This window comes from Dicentrarchus labrax, unplaced genomic scaffold (genome assembly GCF_905237075.1).
Source record: "Dicentrarchus labrax unplaced genomic scaffold, dlabrax2021, whole genome shotgun sequence".
Taxonomy (NCBI): Eukaryota; Metazoa; Chordata; class Actinopteri; family Moronidae; genus Dicentrarchus; species Dicentrarchus labrax.
Window position 1 is genome coordinate 33,894,409 of NW_026136719.1, and position 27,632 is coordinate 33,922,040.

The 27,632-nt window shown below is 40.9% G+C and overlaps 1 protein-coding gene across 1 annotated transcript; it reads right to left on the bottom strand.

Annotated features, from left to right (window-relative positions):
- Nucleotides 1-7,559: 7,559 nt before the first annotated feature.
- On the bottom strand, nt 7,560-26,853 carry bnc1 (basonuclin 1). Its single transcript, XM_051379988.1, has 5 exons — nt 26,430-26,853; nt 16,594-16,696; nt 13,932-14,167; nt 10,072-12,161; nt 7,560-9,923 (listed from the first exon to the last, which is right to left on the bottom strand). The coding sequence occupies exons 1-5, from the start codon at nt 26,442-26,444 to the stop codon at nt 9,119-9,121; spliced, it is 3,249 nt and encodes a 1,082-aa protein (XP_051235948.1). The 5' UTR covers nt 26,445-26,853; the 3' UTR covers nt 7,560-9,118.
- Between the last annotated feature and the right edge of the window lie 779 nt (nt 26,854-27,632).

The following is a 27,632-nucleotide window of genomic DNA, read 5'->3' on the forward strand; positions in this document are numbered from 1 at the left end:
ACACTGAAGACTGTCATATGATTTGGAGGATGATTACAGTTGTAGTTTTTATCATTGTGTCTATCAGTTATGGTATTGTACACACTAAAGTAATACTGTAGTTGAGATCTGGGAACACAGCTACATTGTTTTATTATCAAAGCTGCACCAATAATTTTTTATAGTAACAATGGATCAGTTGACTGAATGTCATGTGTGAAACTCAAAGACCCAACTCTGCAGGGCCGGAATGGGAATCACTGTCAGCCTGGGAGTTTCCTGCCTCAGACCAACCCAAACAGAAAAGTTGAGAAAACTCATCATTTCAAGGCAACTGTCTAAATTTTAAAGTTTTAAGTTCAGTTCTGATTGAACTAAAAAGAGTTTTGCCAACATGTAAAACCTGATAAGTTTTTAATATGTAATCTTTATTTGTACTGTGAAAACAAATTACCTAGTAAAAAATACTTCATCAGGAATGTTTCTGTAATTTATAAAACTAAGTTAGTGTCACTTAAAATCTGACTTACTGTAACTTACAATTTATCACATTGTGGTGTAATCTTTTGTTGAGATGATTAACTCTTTTTCTTTTGAAATTTGTGTGAGCTGTGAAATTGTCATTATTTGGATGCTTGAAAATGAAATAGTTGCAATGGAAAATTATGTTTTTCCCTTTAATGAGTTTTGAACATTTTTGAAATACAAATTTTGTGTTTACAAAACTTAAAGTGTCAAGTTTTTCTAAAGAAGAAAAGTAAATTATAATTAATTATCATTAGTTTAAAATGTGATGGAGGCAGCTGTCTTGAATTTATGAGTTTGCTTCTTTCTTTCTTTTTTAACCGTGCACTGAAGTTCACAACTGCTCAACTGGCTGCTGCTGCTTAGAGACTACACCAGCAGTTTTCAAACTGGAGTCCAGGTGTGGGTTATAGGGGAAAGAAATGATACAATATTTGAACATTTATTACAGTTTTTGAAAAGTGTAACAATAAGGGAAAAATTTCGGGAACCCCTGCAATAGACAACAAAGTGTCTCACACAGCGTACCATTTTGCATTTAGCAAAGGGCTTTTATCATTTTATGCCACACAGTCTGTCGACACTAAACTCAAATTATAGTATCTAGACAACGTTATATGTCATATTTTGTTTTTCTACCAAGCTAGCGTACCTGTCTTATGGTCTGCATCAACTTCTGGTGCTTGTTCTGTATCTTTACTCTCAAGATGCAAGCTTGTTTTAATCATAGACTTGATTCTGAGTTTGCCACATTTGACCAATCGTAACCTCCTGGGCTTCTGTGGGTGAAGCCTACCTGATCTGTTTTAAAAATTGCTGTTTACTGACAGTACCAACGGCACTTGCAGCCCAACAACCAGCCCGGCCCACCGGGAACTCTCCCGCTTCTCCAGATTAGCCACTTCAGGCCTGTCTTCTCACCTCTACTCTGCCCTTTTACCTCTTTCATTCATTTGGTTTTAGCGCCTGGAACTTCTGTCTCACTACTTTCATCAGTCATGTTTCACTCAGCAGCAGGCAGCTGTTTTCAGTGAATAAGCTCTGTACACTACCTGTCCAGCACCAACAGCAGACTGACACAATTAGCAACTAGCTGATGAACATAGTGGAGCATTCAGAAGCTAAAGAGCCAGATATTCTCTATATGAATGCTAATGTTGCTCCATGTCTGCTGCATGTGTAAATAAGCAATTATTTGCCAATACAACGGTAAAAGGCAATGATATGATAATGTTGTGTTTACAGCTTGTTCTACTGTCCCTAAGTAGACACACATTTCAGTCTTAAAAGTCTTATTTGCTTAAAACCAGGAACAGAAAATCTGCAAGTGTAATAGGATCATTTCAACCTGTGTGAAAGGAAACATGTCTTCCTTCATTCTTGATTCAGTATTTCTTATTCTGTCTTCTTCAAGTTCTACAAAATTCCAAAAAGATGATTTGATTCGAAAGAGCTGAAATAAGTTATCCCCCCATCCTGAGGAAAAATGCCTGTGGTGTGTGCTTACACATACATGGGTATATGGCGTGGCGCTGCCTTGCTGCGGCGACATACAGCAGTAGCTGCGTGTGTGCGTATTAGTCTAAATGTGTTCTTTGTATCTCGTCTGTCATGTTTGAACTAGCCACGGAAATGTAAGTGTATCCCTATATATAAATATATATATATATAGTGTACATGTGTATTTATGTTTTTATTTATTTATCATCTCATGGTTTTATGTGTTTTTGTGCGAATGTGTATGTGTTGGCTACCTGTTGTGAACCAAATTGCCCCTAGGGGACATTAAAGACATTTCAATTCAATTTCAATTCAATATGCACAAACGATTTAGTGGCACTAGTGATGAAGTTTCAGATTTCAACTAATGAACACCACTTGCATCTGTATTTGACCATCTGGGAATGAGAACGTGCTGTGTTTTTTTTTGCAAACTCACAAGAATACCTTATCTAGAGCCAGTGTTGGTGTGTTGTTCTGGGTTACTGTGGAAACATGGCGGTACAACGTGGCGGACTCCATAGCAGGCAACCCACTCCCTCTGTAGATAAAAAAAGTCTCATTCTAAGGAAACACTAATGAAAACATACCTATGAATATTATATTGCATTTCTGACAATAAATCCTCCAAAACGTTACACACTGGACCTTTAAGGGTCCCAGTTTGGAGGTCTGAAGGTCTTTTCAGTGTGATAATCCTTCCCAAGAAAACACAAAAAATATCTTTGTGCTGAACTTTGGCAGTATGTTGGTCTGTAGACTGTGATGGATGTTTACAACAGACAGTTGGTTAATAATTTTACAGTTCACCTTTGTTTTCTCTTTCAAATAAGTTAACCTGTTTACAACTTCTTTGTTTGTCTGACAACTCGTGTTTCTAGTCCCTCACTTCTTTTTAGTGTTCTAAGATCTCATCAATTAAGCAATAGATGATAGATTAACCACTGGATAGCAGTTGTGTTAAAGGTCCAGTGTGTATAATCACCTGAATATAGCAACTGTTTTTGTTACCTTAGAATGAGATATTTTTTATCTACAGACACTGCAGGTACCCTTTCATGGAGTCTGCCATGTTTCTACAGTAGCCTAAACACTGACTTTAGATAGGGCCATATACATTTTTTTGCACATTTTGCAGCCACCATAGTTCCTGTTGGAAAGGGAGGGTGAAACAAGTGAGTTGCAACTTTATCTGCAACTACACTGCTAGATGCCACTAAATCATACTCACTGGTACTAAACCAAAAAAGTCAATAATGTGAAGACATTAACTGTAAAGTACACACTGACCGCTTGAGAAGTGTGTGTAATGGCTTAGCCTCAGTTTCTGACTGATCACCCAGTCATTGGATAAACACAAATGTTTTGCTCAAGCTAAATCACTGTCAACTCGAATCTAAACCTTAACGTGTACTGCCCATGGCAAATTCATGTCCACTCCTTTTGTGTCTTTGAATTGATTTTATATGCGGTCAGGTCACCTCAAACACATTCAGTCTGAACACACCTTCGCGAAGGTGGTAGGGTCAAAGAAGATGAAGACTGTTTCTGATGGGAGATAGATTCAGGCTTCAGTGTTCCTATGTATCGTTTAACACGTTTTCTTTTGTCCGTGCTCAAAATCAATCTGTCCTGCAGGCTCCTTCCCTTCCTCAATCTGTTCCATATTTACCACTGAACAGTATCTGAAAGTGGTCCACTGCTTCTTAAAAATAGCCCTAAAGATGCAAGTTGTTCCAGATACAGATACAGCTCTGTGGAGGAAGCTGAGCAAGTGCTCCACCTCTACAGATCAACCAGGTTCTCTGTTGAATATTGTCGCCTACATGCAGCACACAGGAGGGACTGAAATAACCCATTGTGCCCTCTCTGAGTGGTACTAGATTTCTGCAACGTGCCAGAGAAAAAGGATGGGGGCCACTTGTCAGAACTGGGTTTTTCAGCTCCTAAGTGATGAGGAACAGCTCTGCAGCTCACTAATGTACAGTAAATGTGATGGGTGGGTTGAATTGTTGAGTTATGCAAGGCTTTCAGCCCCCTGTAATAGTGCAATACTTTGGCATGTTGCGTAACAGATTTGTCCTCCTCGCTTTTTCAATGTGGGCCCGGACGATACTTCCACTGTCCCTGGTCCATTTCCATCCATGCCCTTTAACTTTGCATAGCCGTATTACAGCGATTAATTCACCTCTTCAATAACAGTGAGAGCTTTTTTCAGGTAGTGTAGGCTATTTTGCAGCAATGCAAATTTTAATCACTGCTGAATGTGACTACCATCTCCGTGGCTCTCTACTTTATCATGCCGAAGAGAAAGGATCACAGAAATCAAAATATAATCAAAACACTATTAATCAAGTTCCAACCAAATAGCCCGAATTGCCTGAATGGTTTTCACCACTACAGAACACAGAGGCATTCTGTGTCTCTAGCTGCATTTGTTTGCTTGCCTAGTCTGGGTGGCGTGTTAGGAGGAGAAGGAATCTGTTACGTTAAACAGAGGAACCCAAAAGCAGATCACAAACTCGGTTGGTACGATTCCAAAAGACAGGCTTTATTGGAAATCCGGAGAATGAAATGGTGAGGTGTAGCTCCTGCTAGCAGTGGTGAGATGGTATGGCTAGGCCCCAGGCAGAGTGGAACTGGAAGATTACGGCAGCGTGGCAGGCAGGAAGCAGCGGGCAGGTAGCTACAGCAAAGGGTATGATCCTGAGACATGAGGAAAAACAAGGTTAAAGTTTGTTGCAAAAATCACTTCTCTTAAATACTCCAACTTGGCCTAGAAGGTTACTACCAGGTTTGTAGATGCAACAATCTGGCAGAGAGTGGATGGAAAACCGGGGTTTGAATAGGGCTGATGAGTTGATGGCTGGCAGGTTTGAGCAGTTAGACAGGTGAGCAGGTAATCAAGGAGAGTGGGAGGAGTCCAAACACACAGACACAGGGAAACCAAGGAGGAGAATACTACTGACTATAACAGAATCAAGTCGAGGTTGACCTGAGGGGTATTGCACAAAAGTAGAATAAAGAAATCCAGGATAATTGAGCAATGCTTAAGTAGTCCAAAACTGTACAATTAATAAACAGTGCTCCACTGGAACTGTCATAATTAGGCTACAATTAAAGGACTAAAGGAGTTACTTTAAGTCCACTAATCAACTGTTGTACACTTTGCTTTACATGTGGCAAGTAGAGGATAGATAGATAGATAGATAGATAGATAGATAGATAGATATTCCTTTATTTGTGCCACAATGGGGAAATTCCAATGTAACAGCAGCAAAGTGGATAGAGAGAAAACAGTATAAATAAACAGTAAGAGTAGGGAAATAATAAAAAACACTATGTACTAGATGTATATATATATATGTATATATACATACATATATTGCCCTTGTTACAGATTGCATTGAAAACACCTTTGCAACTTCATCAGCTGTGTTTTTGTGTGCAATAAAACACATATTTATGAAACCTCTGACGGCATTTTGACAAGCAGTCTTCATTAGCATAGCAATATAACACTTGGAGTAACAATACTACCACTTGAATCAATATAAAAAGACTGTTGCAATTACAAACAGCCAACAGATTTAAATGAAATGAGAAATGACAATATATATGTAATATTTGAATGCAGGATAATTAAAATGATGCAACATACTTAGAAAGACCATGGATATGCTGTAAAACACATTAATTCCTCACAGGATTGACGGTGGAAATACAGGTGAATCACTAGGATTAATCTTAGCCTGGCTGTTAGCCTGGTCTGGTGCAGGCTAGCTGCAGAGAATAAATCACCATAGTAACTTGGCCGGGATAAGTTTGACCTGCTTTCATGCAACCGAGTTGAGGCTAAATTCAGCCAGGATAACCAACATATCCTGGCTTAATCCTTTATCTTGGTTTTGTGCAATACCCCTCTGAACACAGGACCATACCCCTCCTCAGCCTGTCAACAAGGCCTGATGGCAATATAACCTTTAAAAACTGCTGAATGAGCCATTCAGTGTCTTATTGAGTTCTAAATATTGTTACAAAAGAGCATATTTACTTACCTCAGTCAACACTGACCAGTTTTCATAGGGTTTATTTCTTCTGTTGGATCAAGGATCAAGCGAGGCCTGTGGATTATCCAGACACTGTTTCTGGAAAGAGATGTTTTTCAGTGTCGCAAGAAGCATAAATGAAATCCCATCCACCTCCATTGTAAAAATCTTAAAGACAAATATCTTGACAAATAAAACCCAAACTATCTGATGGCTCAATAATGTGAGAGTTAAGTGAGGAAAATGTGTTGTTTTGGTATTTGGGTAGACTTATATGTTTTTATATTTATACTTTATATTTCAAGAAAAAGTACATTTTCACCTCTATTTTGAATTACGTTTGAAGAGGGATATCTCCTGCCGTAAAGCCTGCATGTTATCCTCCAGTCCTTGGCTTTATGCGTCTGTTAGAGGCTCATCAGTGTTGCTCCGCCTAACACAGAGTATTACAAGGCCTCAGGGGAGTCTGCCCGGATCAGATGATACTGCTGTGGAGATGAGCAAGGCAACAATAACACTTGTAAATCCTCCTCCTTACATCCTTTGTTTGTGTTCATGGATGGATATATATATATGTATATGTGTGTGTGTGTGTGTGTGTGTGTGTATGTATATATGTATATATATACATATAGGCATACATATTAAGGCTGTCCTCGACTGAAGATTTTCCTCATTGACTAGTTGTTAAATTTTTATGATATTAATTTAATTATTTAAATAATATATGTTGATGATATGATAACAGAAAAAGTGGTAATGATTCTGAATGTGTCAGAACAACCAACAAGGAGCTGAACATTAGGTAATTTATTTACACACAGTATAATCCAGTATAACATAAAATCATCTCCCACTTCACGCTTCCCCTGCTCTTGTCTGAGCGCACTGTGTCTTTATTGTCCCTGGTGTCACAGTCCTGGTTGGAGGCGCTGTGTTCGGCCCTGGCCATCGTCACTGGGAGGCTGCTGAGCCTGCTTTCATTGCCCACTAGCCCCACTCCGGCTCTGGTACTCATTCTGATGGTGTAAACAAACATCCCCGAACATACTCTGAACTCGCAGTCTGGGTACAGTCTGCTAGTAGGACCACTAACTAGCTAGTGGGAGCAGCTAGTACAGCTAGCACATGCAACAGTGCACTGGTTAGACTTCCTGAGTTACAAGAAAACAGGTCCATGTTGCAACAATCCCCAGATACTTAGTATTCAATAGTCCTGGTGACAAGGCGCAGCTCCTGAAAGGAGTTCATTTTTTTGTTTTTCTGCGACTATCTGAAAAGTGAGTTGACAAAGACTCTTCTAATTGACTAACAGTTTAGTCAGCTATTAGGGGACAGCCCTATATATCAATATATGTGTTGCTTATAATGGCTTCCCTGCACTCCTGAGAGGTACTACATGCAAACCTGTGCTGAAACATTGAAATATTATACAAAGCAATACATTTCATTCACAGTGATAAAAGTAATAATTATTTCTTTTAATGGATAGAAAATTGAATGGAATGAGGCTTGCAAATGTATGGCTTTTTATTTAATTGGAATGAATATTGTAACATTAAATCAAAGGAAACATGAACACCTATCAACATATGCTGGTTTTTGCTCCTTTTTTTTAGAAAACAAATCCAAGCAACAAACAAATGAGATCTTAAATCTGGCCCACTGCATTTAAATACAGAATGAAAAAATAATCCACAGAATACAGAGCAAAACCAGAATTGTAAACCATGGTGAAGTAATCAGACATGTACAGCACAATGTTCTTGTTCATTCATTTTTGAAAAAAAAAAAGAAAAAAGATAACATGTAATGTTAGTGGTGAAATTAACCTATTTTATACAGTATATTTTTTGGTTTCTTTCAGATAACAAATTACTCTATTCACAGAATATACAGCTCAATAAACATTTTGTTTACCAGTTCTTTTTTTAGGGGGTGCTCATGTGTGGGGCCATTATTATAAATTGCATTTTTTTAAATTATTATTTCTCAGTGTTTGACTCATTCACAGTACATGCTTCTAGCCTGCAGACACAGCATATCTTCCTGCTGTTTGTCCAGTCAGTCAGGATACTGCAAGCAACCACATAGACAATACAAGAGCAATGCCTTAATCAATTCTAGTCCCATGAGCAGATTTCTTTACAAAAACACCACAAATATCAGGATATTTTCTTCATCCCAATCAGTAAAAGTCTTTTTTTTTTTAAATTTCTTTTGGGTGAATTTTATTTTATTATACAACAGAGCCCACATTTGAATACTGCTGTTAATCACAAAGTAGATGAGAGAAGACTGGGCAGGCCCTTTTAATACTGCATACCCCTTAAACAGTATGAAGGGGTTTCTATACACACCTGTGGACTGAAAAAATCTTTGGTCAACATTAGTAGTATGCAACAACCAGAACAGTACAGACAGATCATATAACACCATACAATAACTTATTGATCAAGCTCACAACACTATAGCTTTTCAACAAAGACTCTTCTTGAAGACCATTGGCCAAATAAATGAAATGACACATGTAGAGGTTACTTTACTACTGCTTTTGATCGACACATTATGCACAGCTTCAAAGGGAAGATGTGGACGTCTGACAACAAAAACACCAGAAAAAAATCACTCACATGATACAGTTTCATGGCTCAACTCTCACTTGGACAACACATGGAAAGATTCAGTTCATATAAATGAAATGTTTTAAGGGTTAAACTGGGATGTAAAGGCAAACCAATACAAGGGAATCAGTACTGCATTACAACAAAGGCTTGAAACTCACTGAGGTTGCATTTCTTAGTGCTGAAAATTAATTTACCGACAGGTGTACATTTCAGTTGTCAATATTTGCCTTGCACTAAAAGCCATTTGTCACAACAAATTAACTCCTGACTGTTCTTTTCTCTTTTTTCCCAAAATAGGACAACAGAATTGACTACAGTATAGAATTTAAAAAGTGCTAATTGGTGAGCCTTCTTTAGGTGCCCAAAAAACGAACAGCAACAACAAAAAGACAATTGGAATAAAGGAAATCAGTCATGTTGGCATATGAGTTCAAATCCCTACTCCTGGTCCATCGCTGGACCTGAGCTAACAGCTAGGTTCCTGTGAAGATTCGGGTTCTGGCTGTGCCTGTTTCTGCTTCGCACTGAGGAGAAGGACGTATCGCAGCCAGGGACTTTACATTTGTGAAGCAGTCGCAGATGGACAGTCTTGTAATGGGCTCTGAATGTGCCCTTGTTGCTGTAGACCTTTTGGCAGATGTGGCAAGTTATCGGAGATCCACCTCCACCTCCCTGAAGCCCACCTTGTCCTCCCCCAGTGCAGCCCAGGGTCCTCTCTCCCCCAAGTGGCAACTCCTCGCCCCCGGGCCTCCCCACGGCGATCCCATCAAAGCTCTCATCACTGTCCTCCATGGGGAGCGTCTCTTCATCCTCTTCAATCCCTTCCCCTTCCTCACTACCGGCTCCGTCAGAGTCCCAGGAGGATCGAGCGCTGCAGCCGCCACGAGGTGGGGCAGAGGAGGAGGTGCTCAGGTCCAGGACTGCCCCATCCTCCCCATTTCCACCACCATTTCCTCCCCCTCCTAATCCTTCCATTTCTCCTAAGGGAGATGCCTCAGCACTGTATGGTGCAGAAGACCTTTTGCTCATAGGGAAGACCAGGCCCATGCGGTTGTGTCCCCGGAAGATGACCGAGGTCTGGCTGGTTTGGTCTCGATGGGGCAGATCTCGCTGGTCTTGGCAGTAGTCCAGGCTAACAGAGTCTCTGTCTCTACAATGGGATGAGGGCGAGTAGAGGGTATTGGCTGGGCTGAATGAGTCTTTGGTCAGCAGCTTGTGGTGCAGGTTCAAATTTGCACTGTGTCTGCAGATAAAAAGAATTCAATTAAATGTATTATACAGCACATGGTGAATGTTTGCAGACATACTGATATAATGGATTACAATTGCCTTTTCTGAAACAATAAAATGTAGCAGCCCTGGAACAATAATAAAATGTGACTGCCTCTCACCTGTCTCGGCTCCTGCGGGAGGGGAAGGCAGCATTGCAGCCGTCCACTGTGCACATGTGCATCTCCTTCAGGTGGACATTTTGGTAGTGCATCTTGACGCTGTAGGGGTTCTTAAAGGTCTTACTGCAGATCTCACAGTGGTGTGGAAGGTCAGAGTTGGGGTTGAGGTGAGACAAACCTGAGTCACCGTAATCATCCGTACAGCCGTTGGATCCCTCCCTCTCTCGGTCTATGAGCTGGGGAGCATCCCCATTAGTCAGCCTGTGCTCACCCTCATCCCATCTAAGCTCTGAAATCTTGTCAGCTGCATGCTCCCTGTCCTCCCTTTCTTCGTTGCCGTTGGCTTCCTGGCAGAGTAAGTTGTTGTCACAGTGATTCTCTGTCAGTCTGTTTTCGAAGGGGGGCGATGCACAGGTGATGACCCCTATTTCAGCTTGCTTTGGCCCATCATCTTTGTCCTCCCTCTCTGACAATTCTCTTTCTAAAGTTTGGTCCAACAGATGCTTGGCACCCTCCCTTTCCTTCTCTTCGCCAACATAAGCTCCTCTCGCCTCCTTCTCCCCCCCAGCTCGTCTTGTGCACATATACCCCTCTGCTCGACTACCATGACACTCTTCCTTGTCCCTGGCCTGTAAAGGAGCCTCATCCTCAGAGCTGCTGTCCTTATCCATCTGCTCATCTCGCTCCACTGCCTCCTTCTCTATCTTTATTGGCATGCTTGACTTCCGAGACTTTTTCTTTGGTATAGGGTCTGTCATGTAGGGTTCAGGGGCTGTGATGGTTTTAATGGGTACAGAGGAGGACAACAGAGGAAGGGAGGGTAGTGTTCCTGGGGTGTTCGCAAGCTCTGCCGGGGTTACCAGGCTGCGGTAGAAAGGCAGGACTGGTTGTACTGTTTTTAAGTTGGGGAAGAGGATACCACTCTGGCCCATGCTTGAGAAGGAGCTGCTGTGGAGTTTAGAGCCAGTGTCCACATGGCTCACCATGTAGCTGGGCACTGACTTATGGTTTTCTGATGAGCAGACAGGGATGGGGCTTCCATATTCAGACCTCTTCTCTCCTTGAGAACCTTCATCAGCAGACAAGCTGCCCCGTAGGTCTTTGTCCCTGTTGTTACGATTCATTGGCATGTGTAGCCGTGGGTTCGGGTTGGCACTATGGCGATTGCGACTGCGCAATGAGCTGAACACCATGTTGCAGCCCTCGATGGTACACTTGTGCTTAATCTTCAGGTGCACTGCATTATAATGGATTTTCAGTGTGCCTTTGTCATAGAATGTCTTCTCACAGGCATTGCAAAATACGCGACCCTTCTTCAGAGAACCTCCTCCGCCACCCCCTACAGAGAGCCCTCCACTGCCACTACCGTTCCTGTCCAGGGAGCGCAGCTTGCCTTCAGGTGACATCTGTGTTACATCAGAGCTCATAGAGGGCGTGCATGGCGTGGAGGGTCCGTCCGAGTAGTTGTCACTAGTGGAGAAGTCCTCTGCCTCAATTTTTGTGGTGGTGGAGAGGCTGTCCATTGGTTTGTCTCCACTTCGGTCCAGATCAGCAGTAAATGAGCCAGAGCTGGAACCTAGCAGACTGCTCTCCGTAGGGTGTGAAAGAGAGATGGAGTTGTCCCTCCCTAGACTGTCCCGTCCTGGGTCATCTCGTCTCTGACTCTGCTGCTCTATGGATCCATGGCATGGCTGCTGGTGTTGTTGGTGCTGTTGCTGCTGCTGCTGCAGTGTCCCTGTAGGTGAGCCCAGAAACGGTGCAGGAACAGAGCCTAACAACTGGAAGGGCAGCATGAAGGCCATGCTGTTGATAAAGTTCTCAAAGTGGTGCATGCTGTTGCCACTTAGCTTCTCAACTTTGGCTGTAGAGAGATTGGCAGCGGTGCGTGGGGTGTTGCGCTCAATGAAAGTGCGGATATCTGAGTTGGTGCGGGTGCTGGGAACCAATACCGCCTGGCCCTCCTTGTCCTGCAGAGCCATCAGTTCGACTATGGACTTGGTCTCGCCAAAACGCAGGAACTGCTGCAGTGTAGCAATCTCCTCCTCGAACGTCATGATGGCCCACCGGTCCAGCACCTTCCCCGCTACATCCTACAGGGCAGATAGAAAGGGACAGCAGCATGGAACAGGAAAGGGGAGAGGGCAAGGGTATGAAATAGATTGAGATGGAGAGGCAGAGTGAAAAAAAGAGAAAGAGAGAGAGCAATTTCATCATTAGCATTATAAGTGTTGGTTAGGTTGCTCATACATATTCACAGAGTGGGCTAGATGACACACCCTATGAAGCAGACTGGCAGGGCAGCTAAATAAAGGAATCAGATGGAGTGTTAATACAAGCGGGCAGCGCAGAACCCAGAGAACCCTCATTACACAGACACACAGTGTTTCATCTTGCAGGTCATTTCTCTTCATTTAAATCATGTGGATTTACTCACTCTGCATCAGCAGACAGAGAACACGCACACACGCATCATACAGGCATACTAGCAGGCAAGTACACTCATATACATACTCCCAAAGGCATGCAAAACTAAATTTGTGCACAAACATACCACACACACACACACACATATATATGGACACACAAGTGAGGGAGGGGTGATCAGAAGGCAGCTCACATTGATCAAGCGGGTCCTCTCTCCCTTAGCCCAGCAGTAATCACATGTGAGTTTGGGTGTCTTTGAAAGTGAGGAGCGGCTTCGTGCCGTAACCGTGATTAATATTTCATCACAGAGCATTCATTGGGCGCCTGTCGAGGATTCTGACTCTACGTTCGCCATTAGATGAGCTAACATGAATTAAACGCAGCCCAACTTGAATACTTGATGATGTACTAATCGAAGCGAGAGCTTGGCTGACACAGTGCCTGCAGCCCAGGCCCTCGGCCCGCTTGGCTCCAGCTTAAGAGGAAATCTGAAGCAAAAGACAATATTTACAAATCTACCCGCACAGTTTTGGAGACCTCCCCGAACTGGTTGTACCACAGCAACAAGCAGGCCGCATCAGTGGGGTACCGGGAGAGTTCATGGCATTGATCGCTATATCATATCCCTACTCTGTCCTGTCTGCAGCCATGCTTTCCAGACCCATCTTCTCCCTCCTCCTCCCTCGTGCTCCTCATCAATTCCTTTCACCTCTCCCTTCATATACTCTCAGACTGTGGGTTTTTGGCTTTTATACGATTTCCTACCCTAAAAGGAATAACACTAAACACTATGTAGCAATTGCTTTGATATTTAAAGGAATAGTTCACCATTTTGTTATATAGTTTGCTGTCCTTCTGAAATACAAATAAGATTGATATTAATCTTATTTTTGTTGTGTTAAGTTAAGTGTTAAGTTAGCTTAGCATAACGACTGGAGGCAGGGGGAGAAACAGCTAGCCTGGCTATGTCCAAAATTGAAAATCTATTCATGAACAGAAATCTATAAACAGAAAAACAGCATCTCCGGCTGTAGTTCTATTTGCCAAATACCCAAACGTGACAACCTCACTGTGACAATTTCAGGATGCTATGTGCTCAGTCATTGCACCCGGGTAGTTTCCCAAAAACTAGTTCCAGCAAGTATGGCATTAGAGGTGTTCGTATGTGTCCAGACGAGCTCTTTCCCCCTGATTCCTGTTTTTATATTAAGCTAGGTTAACCACGTCTTGACTCGAGCTCCGTACTCACAGAATGGACATTAATATCGGTCTACAAATAAGCATATTTCCCAAAATGTTGAATATTTCTTTAAATCAGCAGCTAGTTTTGTACTTGTTTTCAGAAACCTAATCCTGACATGTAATCCTAGACACACACACACACACACACACACACACACACACACTAAGAAAGAAGTCTTTCCCCCACTGCTCACCTGGAGCACGTATCCTCGTATGTAGTCCTGCAGCGTCCAGTCAAGTGCGTTGAGGATCTGGATGACCTCCTCCTGCTTGAGGACAGAGAAAAGGCGATCCAGGAGGATCTTGAGGCGGATGGGGATGGCCTGGGTGCCGTACAGCATCAGACTGCAGATATCGAACACCACATTGGAGTGGACAATCTCCACCTGGCTGCTCTGGTACATGTGATGCACCTTCAGTTTACTCAGGGCTAGAATACACACATTAGATTTTATTGGATTAGATTTTAGGAAGCTGGTCCCCTAAATATACAATTTATAAATGTAAGCAACACAGAAAACACAACAGTTGAATAAATGTAATATACCAAAATGTATACATGATATATGCTATTTATACAAAACTAAATTTAAATATTGGAATACTGTATGAACAATAAATAATAAATGACATAATTTATTTTTTTTTAAAATACAATACACTATAGCTGTGTGTGTTCCCCTTTACTAATATTATACAATGCCAAGATAATAATTCCTAATAGCATCTACAATAAATAAACTAAAAATTACACCAGTGTTGGAGACATTTCTCAACTGGTGGGTCACAGACTCATTCTGCCATGGGTGTCGGAGTGTCTCATCTATTTTTGACAGAAAAGCTCCCATAAACGTCTGTTGAGTGAAAACGGCCCATTTTGTAGGCCTTACTTATTTTGTGTGCTGTTATGCATTATGATGTTAATTTTATTCATGTTCATAAGAATCAGCAGCACACAGTTGTGATGTTCATTCTCACTTTATTATTAGAGTAATGTGCTCTGATTGCAGGGATGAAAATGTGTATATTTTATATTAAACATATACAATGTCGTTATAAAATTGGTGTATATGCATTTATTAGCCTATTTGAAAAATAAATTAGCTTGGTTTGAATTCTGTAAAAGTGGGTTGCAAATTAATGACCAAAGGAAAATGTGGGTCCCGAGGTGAGGCTAATTGAGAACAACTCTACACCCTAGTATACTTCCAGTCTCAGAGAATAAACTGTGAGTTTCTGTGACAATAAAACAACTCAAAACAAAAAAGAAAGCAAAAAAGGGAAAAACAGCCTTAAATCTGCTTCACACCAGCAGTAACAGTACCACAGTGTGACAGTGTTATTCAAATGAGCTTTGTTTACAGTAACTAAGTGTGTGTGTAGAGTATGATACAGTAAGTAAGCATGGTATCACAATTAATGTGAATAATGTGAAAAAAACATTTCTCTCAAAAATACATTTATAATTTCTTGTGATATCTATGCATGCAGTCAGGCATTTAGATTTCTGTCTCCAGTAGAAAAAGATGGAGGTGAATGAAAATTTTTTTGTGTTCTCACTGTACTAGAAGATTACAGAGGCGTGGACTTCTTTAAGTCAAAAAAGTCTTATTATAAAAAGACTTATTTTGATATTAACTCCAATGACTTGTGACATGGACCTCAGTCTTTTGACCTGACCAAAGATTATAAAGTATGTTGTAAAAAACATATGCAGTGAATCACATCTTAATTACTGAGACAGTGGACGTTCTGTCAATCATGATGCACGAGCTAAGGAAGCAGGCCATCAGACTGACGGAGAATGAGATCTCACATTCTGATGTAAACAGACAGCAACATGCAACGCGTTGAGCCCAGACATGATAAACATTGTAATAGTGTTAGAAAAAAAACACACCAAGACACAGCCCGTCTTTTAAAACAGGATTCATTATTTATGTAAATTTCTGCATTCTGTTTGGCAAAGGGTGTGCATGGAATTTGATCATTATCTTTCCTTTACAGCACTTAAAGCACTAACTGAGATAAGCACAAATCAGTCAAAGTTTTTCTAATTCATTTAATTTTGGCACATATTCTGGACTGTTACACTATAGATTCAAAAATAAAAATGATAATCAGTTGCTTTTTGTTGGTCCAGTATTGCCATTGTGCAGATATTCATTTGATTTCATAATGTATTCCTACGGGATTAAATGAGTAACCCCTAGTGACTAACCACTAAATACGATATTATACAGAAATGGCTGTATCTCAAAAAACTGTAGTTAATGAGTTATATCAAATATTTGGTAGCACTGGATTTAGAACAACTTCAGTTTCAATAATATGTACTTTGATCTAGTGTAAATCTGATATTTATTTATACATATCTATATGTATTGCATTTTTAAAAGTACTACCAATTAAGACATGATGAATATGTGGAATTTAGTTTCCACAGCAGATTTGTGTTTCCACCTCGAACAGAAATACATCTGTGGGGCTTTTCCTCAACATACTAAATATATTCATTAGTCATTGGATACACAATGTTTTGGACTTTAGTTGTGACTTTACAGTGAGGACATGAGATGTAATTGCAGCATGCAATGACTATGATAAAATAGTCTTTAGTAAAACTGTTAATTTTTTAAAAGTCCTGTGTCCATGCTGTGGGCACCACAAATGAAATTCCATTCACCTCCATTGTACAGGCAGCAACCTCTGAGACACACACTCTGAAAAAATGCACAAATGAAACCAAAGCGCTCTGCATGGCATAATATCAGCGGTAAGTGAGAAAGTAAAAACACATAATATGTATGCACATATTATTCTTATTGAAAGGAGCCTCAGCTGAATGTCTCTTACCGTGTGCTACCCAGCCATGCTTGCAGTTTTCACACTGCCTCCTCTTCAGCTTCCCAGGCTTGAAGCTGTCACAGTTACAGTTCACCAAAGTGCAGCAGATAGCCTGTTACACAAAAAACAGTTTTATTTTTCATGAGCACACAAGAAAACAAATCTTTATAACTTTTTATTTTTATAACACGCAGTGCTATTATTCCATGTATCTGGAATTGCTAAGCTCTTCAGTACTTGACTATCACCCCACACCAGAATCAGATTTATTGACTATTGATCTGAAATTGGTTACAGTTACTCAAGACATTATAAGAAATAATAACATTACAATATGTGCATTATATTACAATATATACTTAGAAAATATAAAAACATAAAATAAGAACGTGTAAACATGTATATTACACTACAGTATGTAACAATATATATAGAAAATAGAAAATAAGACATGGAAAAAACTACAGTATATAACAGTATAACATATAAATGTAATAATATTTTTAATTAGTAATAAATACTAATAATGAGTACTTATAATGCTGAGAACTGAATCTTTGAATAGTGACACAGTAAACCAGAGTATTGCATGTTAACCACAGTCTTGCAGTTTAATCACTAATGACTCAGGAGTTACATTACATTAGTCCCAAACAAGTATACACTTATGGAGCAGCAGATGCTTATATGGATGGAATTATTCAAACCCCCTTTTATGGCTCTACCATATTATAAAATAAAAATACTGTGGATGTATCATTTGGTTCTCATTTTACCAAAATTCAGCCAGACATATTTAGTACTGTTGAGATCTTGAGCATCATTGTGAGCTGGTGGAGCTAGCAAGTGTAAATAGTTGCATTTTTGCACTTGCCCTGACGATGTTGATAATGAGTTTTTATATTTTGTATAATTCCAAAGCTAACACTTTCAAGTGGTCACGTTTATATATGTTCATTAATGCAACATAATAGCAGTGATAGAAAATATGCCCCATCATCCCATCCTTCTCTGACTGTGCAGGCGAGGAGAGTGTGTGTGTGTGTGTGTGTGTGTATGTGGCTCCTATGCTTATCTTACACAGCTACATGAAAAATGTACAACGTCGCCTACGGAAACCGAAAGAAAGAGCATGATTGCCTCAAGTAATTTTTCTCCCCTCTTGTGTACCACTCATTGCCTAGTTTGCCCTGTGGAGGGTGGAGTTGTGTGTGTGTGTGTGTGTGTGTGTGGGTGTCAGTAGTGCTGCAGGGCGGGTCCTCTCTACAGCAACGAAAGGTGTTGGACACACCTGGACCACTAAACCATCTCAATCAATCAATGCCTGAGGCACGTGCACACACACACACACACACACACACACACACACACACACACACACACACACACAGAGGACTCATCATGTCCATTAGCTCATCTGCTAATGGGTTTTATCTTTTCAGGACAAACACACAGAAAAGCAGAGTAAGTGGACTGACACAGAGACTCAAAGTGAGGAGTAAATGGCAGTAATGAGTGGGGTTTTGTGGGGAGCTGCTGACTTGGCAGCGACCCTGCTAAGAGGACTCCAGCACACTGATACACTAAAAATGACTCTGCTTCCCCCCTCTCTTCCTTAGACAAAAAATAAAAAATAAAAAAATCATTTACACACCAGGAACTGAGGGAAAAGCATCATCAGATTTATGATCAAAGCCAGTGTTGTTAGTGCTACATGCTGAAAAGCTCGGAGTGGCTGCGCTACGGCACCTCTCTCCCTCTGCATCTATAATGCATGATCAGTGGGGTTTTAGTATACATGAGCGGCATGCTTAGCTCCACTCCCTCTCCACGAGCGGAGAAGGAGGAAAAGTGTGGGTGGGTAGAGGGGCTACCTCCTCCTCCTCATTTAGTCAGTGGTTTGGTTGTGCGCTCAAGGCTGGGCTTGTCCTTGAAACCTGGGACCACATTATTTCACATCACAATAACCTCCCATCCTTAGAACGGATACAGTGACCCGAGATGAAGGTGACGGCAGCTACCTGGCCTTGAAGCGCTCCAGCCTTCAGTCCCGTGACATATGTTTGCTTTTCTCTCTACCGCCCTCTCTGTTGGGTTTTATCTCAGCCTCCTCCGGACAGTGGCGAGGTGTAAAAACCCCTTTGCTCATCTCTCAGCGAAATAATCCCATCATTACAGAGCACCGAGAACCAACACAGCCCAATTAGGCTAATCCCATCCAACTGTGGGTGCACACACACCTCCTGCTGCTGCTCCCCCTAATATACATCTCAATCAGGTGCCCCTGTGCGCTCGCCAGCCTGTAACACACACATTCCAATGCACAGTCAGCTCCAGGTCCTTTATCTTAATTAGCAATTCATTTCATGAGGTCCTGCAAAGTAGAAGAAAAGGAAATATGGCAGTGCAGGACGACATAACAGCGGCTCTTGGTGACCAAGATCCCCCTAACCCACCCTCCTACCACCTCTTTCTCTTTACTGTTGTCACAACAAAGCCACGGCTGTTCCCCACGCATCAATGAAGTCGATGACAAGAAGACTAATTGCACAAAATGATGCAGCTGGATCAGTGTTTTTGAAGCCAAAGCTAACAATGTCGCTTTCTGTATATCAATGATGTATAACAACGTAGTCAACCAAAATCTTTTTCTTAAAAAGGGCCACAGATCAGATTCAAACCCTGGTCTCATGACTCAGCCTTGGTACATGGGGAGCCACCAGGACACTCTGAGTGTATTGTGTTTAATAACTATATTTATTTTGTTTATTCTTCAACTTGGAAATAGTAATGTGACCAAAAAAAACTGAACTCACGGTCCAATTACTAGCTTCTTACAGAGCTTTTGAACAGGTAGTCATGACAACTAAACTAACTGATGAAGACTATGAGATGCGTTTGAAAGCCATGCAGTAAGCTAGTAAGTGCATTTAAATTGAAGGTCCAGGGTGTAGGATTCAGTGGTATCTAGCAGTGAAGTTGCAGACTGCTATCTAGACCCTATGTCCAGTGTTTAGTTTGTCTATTCAGGGCTACTGTAGAAACATGTTTGGTTCAAAATGGCAGACTCTGCCAGAAGAGGACTTGTTCCCTCTGTAGATAAAAAAAGCTCATTCTAAGGTTACAAATTTTTTCTTTAATTTTCAGGTGATTATACACTAATGAAAACATACCTATGACTATTATACTCCATTACTGACAATATACCCTTCTAAATGTTACACACTGGACCTTTAAAGGGTTAGGAAAGAATAGAATTCTGAATAGTGAGGGGCAATCAAATACTAAATACTAAATACTAAAAATACACCTTGTACAGTGAGTGGCTCTTTCTGCTCCTGATACCACGAACCCACAGCCTTGGCCTCTCTGGATCTCTCTATGTCTAGTTACTCCTTGTGATGAATTTGTATGGCATATTCAATCATCTTGTGTATGTCTTGACTCTGCCACCAGTCCTCAGTGTCCATTTGTTGCAGTTAAAGGCATCTTGGTTGAAAGACGAGCTGTGTAGGACGGACGGATGAAGGCTGTGAGTGGAGGTTAAAGAGGGAGATGGTGAGGTTGAGAAAAGAGAAAAGGGACAGGTGAGGAGACGTATACTGACCAAATTCTGGTTGTTAGCATGCACCCTGAGGTACCTGCATGTGCATACAATGATAAAAACACAAGACACAATAATGCTTTCAGGTAAAGGTTAACTTGTAAGCTTAAATCAGTGTCTCTTCCTGTCCCTACAGTGTGCTGGTTGAATGCTGTCTGTGCAGAGTTTGACACTAGAAGGATGTTTTCACATCCATCTGCTGAAAGAGGAAAGTCTCTCTGTGCTCATTGAACATCTGATTTTAAGGGGCGAGGCCTACCAGCAGGATTTGTGACATCACAATAATTAGGAAGTCAGTCCTGGTCCAGGATGCAACTTGTACAGTGTGACGCAAAAACTTTAAGCCATCAGTGCACATCCACTGAGAATGGACTTTACAGTGAAGTAGGAGACATCTTGTGTCCAGCAGGAAAACTTTAGAAATGAACAACATTTGCATATTCATAGATTCTGGAATGTTAAATGAGGTAGGAGCGGGAGATGACTTTTTAATGTGGAAATTATATTTTTTTGTGGAAAAAACACATCAGACACACATTACTGTTCCAAGCAGATTGTTTGTATATATGTCTTAAATAAATGATTAGTCAATTGATCAATTAGTTGATTGACAAAGAATTAATCTGCAATGCTTTTGCAATTCTAGGTTGAAGATGACTGGTTGGACAAAATGAGACATTCAAAGATGTCCTCTGGGCCTGAGGAAGTTGTGATGGCTACTTTTCATCTTTCTTTGTCATTTAATGGACTTTCAAAAACTTGAACCAGAAATAAACAAAATTTGCATATTTATAGATTCTGGCATTTTTAATTAGGTGAAAGAAATAGAGTACTATTTAAGGATTTGAATGTGTAAATTATTAGTTTTTTGCAGGAAAAAACATATCAGACACACATTATTGATCCAAGCCAGATCTTTGAAAATTAAAAAAGCTGTTTTCTGGGTTTCTTTAAATAATCAAATTTGCTTTCTCATTAAAAATGCCTAAATGACAAGAGCTTAAATAATTTTACATATGTGGTGACTTTTATATGTAGAAAGTGTATATAGATATAGATGTTTATGGATGTAGTATGCATTCTAAGCCAGAAACAGAAAAAACAACAAAAAACAGCTATGTTCTGTCTGGTCAAAATGGAACATTTATGGCTACAGCCATAACATCCTTCACACACACACACACACACACACACACACACACACACACACACACACACACACACACACACACACAAAAGAAATAAAATGAAATAGTCCTTTCTGGCTCTTAAAATAAAATCCTGCCATATGTCCGGAATAGCCACGGTGCTTTAGAGACTCAGCAGAAGCAAACAGCTGCTTGGACAGAGACAGTCCAGGGATGGACAGGGACTTATTGGCCTAATGCGGTGGAAAACTAATCAATTAGCAGCAGCCAGGCACTATCTGACACTCGATGGGGAAACAAGCAGCGCCGGTGCCAAAGAGTGAATAACAACAGGGCTATCAGCAGCTCCGGGGAAGAGGGAGACTGACGGCCAAGAGAGAGCGGATCAGATTTTACTACCAGCCATTAATCAGTTAACAAGACAATTATGGCACGGGGGAAATAAAGGAAGTGAGAGTTCTCCTGACGGGAAATATTAATGGTGACTGAATTGCCTGTTGCAGATTAGATTCATTTCAGATTCAAATTAAACATATTTTCTTGAAAACTGGCAACTTTCTGCAAAAGCACCCACAAGCTGGGAGCTCTGTTGAAAATTATGTTTACACCTCATGTAGCAAAAGAGCAATGAGATAAGGATTTGGATTATTGTTAATACTGTTATTATAATTATCATGAATTATTTGTTTTTGTAAAACACTATTATTACAGTCCAAGTGCTTAGTTTGCAAGAGGCTACAATTTGCTTTCAGAATGTCTCTTTCCCAAATGTAAACATAGATAAAGTGGATACGACTTTCTACTAAGACACCCTTTATATGGATTTATTAATAATTAATAAATCATGTATTAATGCTTTATAGATCAGTTATAAGAAATTAATAAGATTTTTGGATTTCCAGGGTGTAAAAACATTTTGGCTGGTGTTTATCCTCCCAACCTGGTGTGGTTCTGATTCTGATTGTTGATTTATAATTGAACTATAAAGCATTAATAAATTATTTATTATCCATCAATAAAGCAATTAATTACAATTTATAAATCCTTTATAAAGACTGCTTTATTACAAAGTTAGTGGAGTTACTCACTGAAGTCATTCATAAAGAACAATTATTTAAAAAAGAATCTTGTTCTAGATCATTATATGGTTCATATTTGGGATTTTGAAAACAAAAACATTTATTTAAAAAAGTCACCTTGGGCTTTGGGAACTATTTTCACATTTTAACAACAATAAAAGACTCAAACTGTAAACAGATCAACAGATTAATCGATAACAGGAATAATCATTTGCATTTAAAAAAGTTACTTTTCATCCTTTAAATAATTCAAAAGGAAGTTCCACATGACAGCAGTTCACGCTGATAACTGAGAGTAACACTGACACTGATTCTGGGATGTAATTAAAAAAAACAACCACTGAACATTCTAGCATCTAATGTTAATGGTTGACATTAAAGGGTGACATATATTTAAATTCTCAAAAAAACACAACAACAAACAAACTGCAGCACAGCAAAAAGATTAACAGTCACACATACACACACAATCCAAGCCTAAACACACAGAAAACTCGGAGGTATTTAGTGGGAGGACAGTGTTCTGGTACCACTCGCACATCCTGCTAATAACGCCGACTTCAACCAATAAAGCCACCTCAGCACAGAAACTTGTGTCCACACTGACTACACCTGCCGACCACTGCCTGTGTGTGTGTGTGTGCGGGGCACGGGCAAAGAATAGGCTCTCATGAATAAATCAAGTCTTGGACCGTGTTGTGTATGTGACAGCAAGGTAGTAAAATGTTAATTGACGACAAGTGTTAGTTAAAGCGAGGTTACGATACATGAGCTGCTCAGCAGGCAACGTGATCCCGCCTCAGCTCGTGATTTAATGTCACCACGCTGAGGAAGAGGAAGCACTTTAACAGGCAGCACCAGATAAAAACCACTCACTTGTGATATCTTCCAAAAATCATTACATGAAACATTCAACTTTTCATACAGCTGCAAAGCTCTGCAGCCTGTGTCTCATTTAACTGCTTCCTTTAAAGTAAACTCCATGTGAGTAATAGCTTTTAAACTACACTTAAATTTAAAAACACACACACACACACACACACACACACACACACACACACACACACACAAGCGTTTCTTTAAACCACATTGGACCTAAAAAGGAGAGGAAAAGCCTGGGTAAGTGCAAGTAGTGACAGGCTGTGTTTGAGCCTATTAAGAGTCCATACAGCCCAAAGACAGCGTGAAAAACTCATTATTTCATACTCATACAGCAGTCAATCACAGGCAGGCGTGCACACACACAAACACACAACATGTTCCAACACCAAAGGAGACAAAAAGGTAGCAGATCTTTACCTGAACATCCATGAGAAAATGCCTGGCTTCACAGAAAAAAGAAATATTTTCTTTTTTCTTAAAAGACAATGAGGTATTTTTGTGGAGGGCGGGAGCCAAAGTTCGGTTCCTGGTGTGTGTGGCTCCCCGTTAGGAACTCGGAGGGAGTGTTTGGCTCGGAGAGGGAGTAAATGAGGGGAACATGTTAGTACACTGAGTCTGAGAGAGTTTGGCTCCCAGCTACGCTCTGATTAATATCAGATCTCCCTCTCTCCTCGCCTGCCTCTTGACAATCTTGTCACATCTGGCTGACAAATCCTCACAAGCCTTTTGGTGGCAGCGCAGAGCAGACACAAGGGGTGGCTGCTGTGTGTGTGTGTGTGTGTGTCTGTGTGTTGGGGGGTGTTAAGGGGGCCAGGAGGGGCGGATCACAGCTTGAGGAGACGCTGAAGGGGGTAAAAGGCTAGAGCAGATCCACACCCACCCCCCGCTTGTCCTCTCACGGATGGACCATCATGAACCTAATGAAGCTGGTGGGCTACAGTCGCCACCGCCAACACACACTCAACTCTGTAAAGACGAGCAGGGGCCCCTGTGCGTGCTTTTTCAGTTTTATGTGTGTATGTGTGCCCTGGGGCCCTGTCGCTCTAAAGACGAACATAGAGACACCCACAGAAAGAGATGGAGGTAGAAAGAGGGAAACAAAAGATGGAAGGAGTGATATTGCAGCAGGAATAAAGAGATATGACATGAGTGTGTTAAGACACAGAGGGCCATTCTACTCACATTTTTCTCTTTCTCTCTCTCTCTCACACACACACACACACACACACACACACACAAACATAAATCTGAATCATTGTCATGGATTGCTGGAGTAATGGCCTCCCGCTCGTCAGGAAATGAAAAAGGCAACCTGTTAGAGGAAGAAAAAACACACCGCACATGGCGAACTGATCCCAGAGCTCCATCTTAATTCATGACATGAGTTTTTTTATGATAAAGAGTTTTATTTGAAATATCTTTAAAAAAGAGGCAAACTTAATACCAAACTGAAACATTTAAGGTTGAATTCAACTTTTTTGACAATAAAAACAGTGGCTGTTAATCTATTGTTCACACCTTTAACTACTAATAAAATATCATATAATCACAGCAGTACATGACGGCTCAAAATAATGATTTTTTAAGAGTTTACTGAAAAAAGTCAGAAAAAGTTAGTCTCTCAGATCTATATTAATAAATAAAAGAATGTAGTAAAGTAATAAGTAATGAAGTAGTTGTAATTGGCTTTTTCAGTTAGCTGAAATATTACAAAATCAAAATTAAACAGTATCTGTTCGCCTCGTTCATTAAATCTATTTCCCCACACATTAAACTGCAGCCTGTAATCTAACAGTGAAAAAACCACAACTGTTTCTCCTCAAACTGTTTACACACACACACACACACACACACACACACTGTACACACACACTGACATGGAGGGAGCCTTTTGCCGCTACCGACAGCACCGCCATCGCCACACAGACAGCTAGGCTAATTGTTACATTATGGCTGCAGCTAAACATTAGGCTGCTCTTAAATTACATTCCAATGGGCTGAGGCCAGCGGCCAGCAGGCTACAGGAGGCTACAGCAGGCTACAGGAGGCCGGCCTGCTCGGTTTCCCAAACTACAGACAGACATAAGGGGGGACGGTGGATGGAGAGCAGGTCCAGGTAAGGACTGGAAGCTGGTTCTCTCTCCTACAATGGTTTGAAATACTTTTTTTTATTTACTTATTATCTTAAGGACAAAGGGCAAGTGGTTCAGAATATAATAAATAGATAAACATAAAGTTCATCAGAATTAATCAAAAGAATGTACAAGAGTGTAATTAAAGAAAAGAGGATGAAATGTTAGAGAGAAATATGGAGAATCATATGAGTGAAGCCTGACTTGATGGTGAAGTTGCTGTTTTTGTTTATTGGGAGTTGTCTTGAGATTCTTGGAAGGCAAGTAGGGACAATCTCTGTCCACACCGACTGGGGCTAAGACACAAGGTTTTGCTCTCAGTCAGCCACTGAAAGATTTCAGAGCGACTCAAAGTTACAAAGATGTCAGCTTTTTGGGACGAGTTCTGAAAACTTTAAAGCTCAGTTTCAAATAAACTGCTCCGATATGGAATCTTGTTCTCTTATTTTTCCATCAGGCCCTCCTAATTTAAATCATAATTTTACCAATTTCAGAATATTTTACTTAAAGTTCTTATAGAGCGACTTGTCACATTTGAGAACATGCGTGTTTTTATTTAATAAAAATTTGTAGAAATAAATGATATTGCTCAAAAGTAAGGTATCAAAAAAAGCTTTCATGTACTTCTGAAACTCAGATACATAACCTTAGTTTGAGTGCCCTATATGACAACTTGTAACAACAATTCTAAAGAAAACACACATCTGGAATCACAGCAAAGCCAGAGTCTATACCAGCATGTTTCTACTCGTGCACATATAAAGTAGTCAATGTATAAAACCATAAAATATATAAAACATCTATAATTCTCTGCACACCTCCAAATAAAACTCCCGTCTGTCACTGTGATCCACATAAACTCCTTCCAGTTTGTCTTTGTTAAACATCCTGACACGGTCTACAGGCTGTGTGTTTGTGTGTATGTGTGTGTGTGTGTGTGTGTGTGAGTGAGAGTAGCCAGAGCGGACGAAGAATAGCGGTGAAAAGCCGTCTCTCTTACCTCAGCCATTGTCATTTAGTCGGATGTTTCCAAGGATACCGGTGAGTTTGCCATTCCCCGCGAGTCCCACAAAACAACTGGCTCCAACTCTCCTGCCTGCACAAGTACTAACGCAAAAGAGCCATCACACCCAGCAGCATCTCCTTCAACAACGCAGACACACATGTACTCTGTCTTCACACACACACACACACACACGCACAAACACACTGAGCCACCACTCCACAAAAAAAGAGTAGTCACTGTGCTTTTACTCTCACTGCACAGATGCACACACACACACGCCTCCTCTGCTTTCTCTCCTCTAATGTTGCCGTGGACTGGCTCTAAACTACTCAAGATGTTCAGTGTGTGTGTGTGTGTGTGTGTGTGTGTGTTGAAACTGGGCACAGGGGATTGGAATGAGATCCTCCCACTCGGCATTCTCACCTCAGGAGCTGCCTGCTCCCTCTGTAGCCTGCACACACACACACACACACACACACACACACACCGGTATGCACACATAGAGGTGTGCAAGCTCTTTCACGCACACACACACACACATTCGTCTACCCCCTCAGAGTCACAGGGCAGTCCCCTCACAGCTGGCTGGAAGAGGGCATGACACTCATCTTTCACAGAGATTTGATCAAAAGGAATCACAAAGGCTGGAGGCTCTCCTAATGCAGTCAGGGGAGACTCTCCCTCTTCTCCCCTCTCTCTCTCTCCCTCTCTCTGTCTGAGTAATGCCCTAAATCAACGCTGCCCCTCTTGGTGCACACAGCCCAGTGTGTGTGTGCGTCTGGATTCACCTTAACACAGCCCTGTGAACAGCCTCCATAACAAGTTATGCCTTGTGCCGTCAGGAATGTGTCAGTGTCTGTGTTGAGTGTTTCTCAGGAGGAGGGGGACTTCACACATGACAAAAACTAAATCTGTGTTATCTTTAGGAATACATGCACCTAGGGTTGGGTATCAAACCTCTCACACTTTTTTTGGGACTGACCGAAATGACAGAAAAAAAGTAACGAAACCTGGCACTGAAAGTCTGGTCAGATCTGGTTTACTCCTTTTACTAGATGGTTCCAGATTTAGATGAAAAGGTTGTCAATCTGAGCCAGGTTTTTGTAAAACTACGGTGTTTGAGAACTTGGATAACATCTGCAGCATCTTTTGATTTTGAAGGGAAAAGGACTGCACAAGTATCTGGATTTGAGGCTC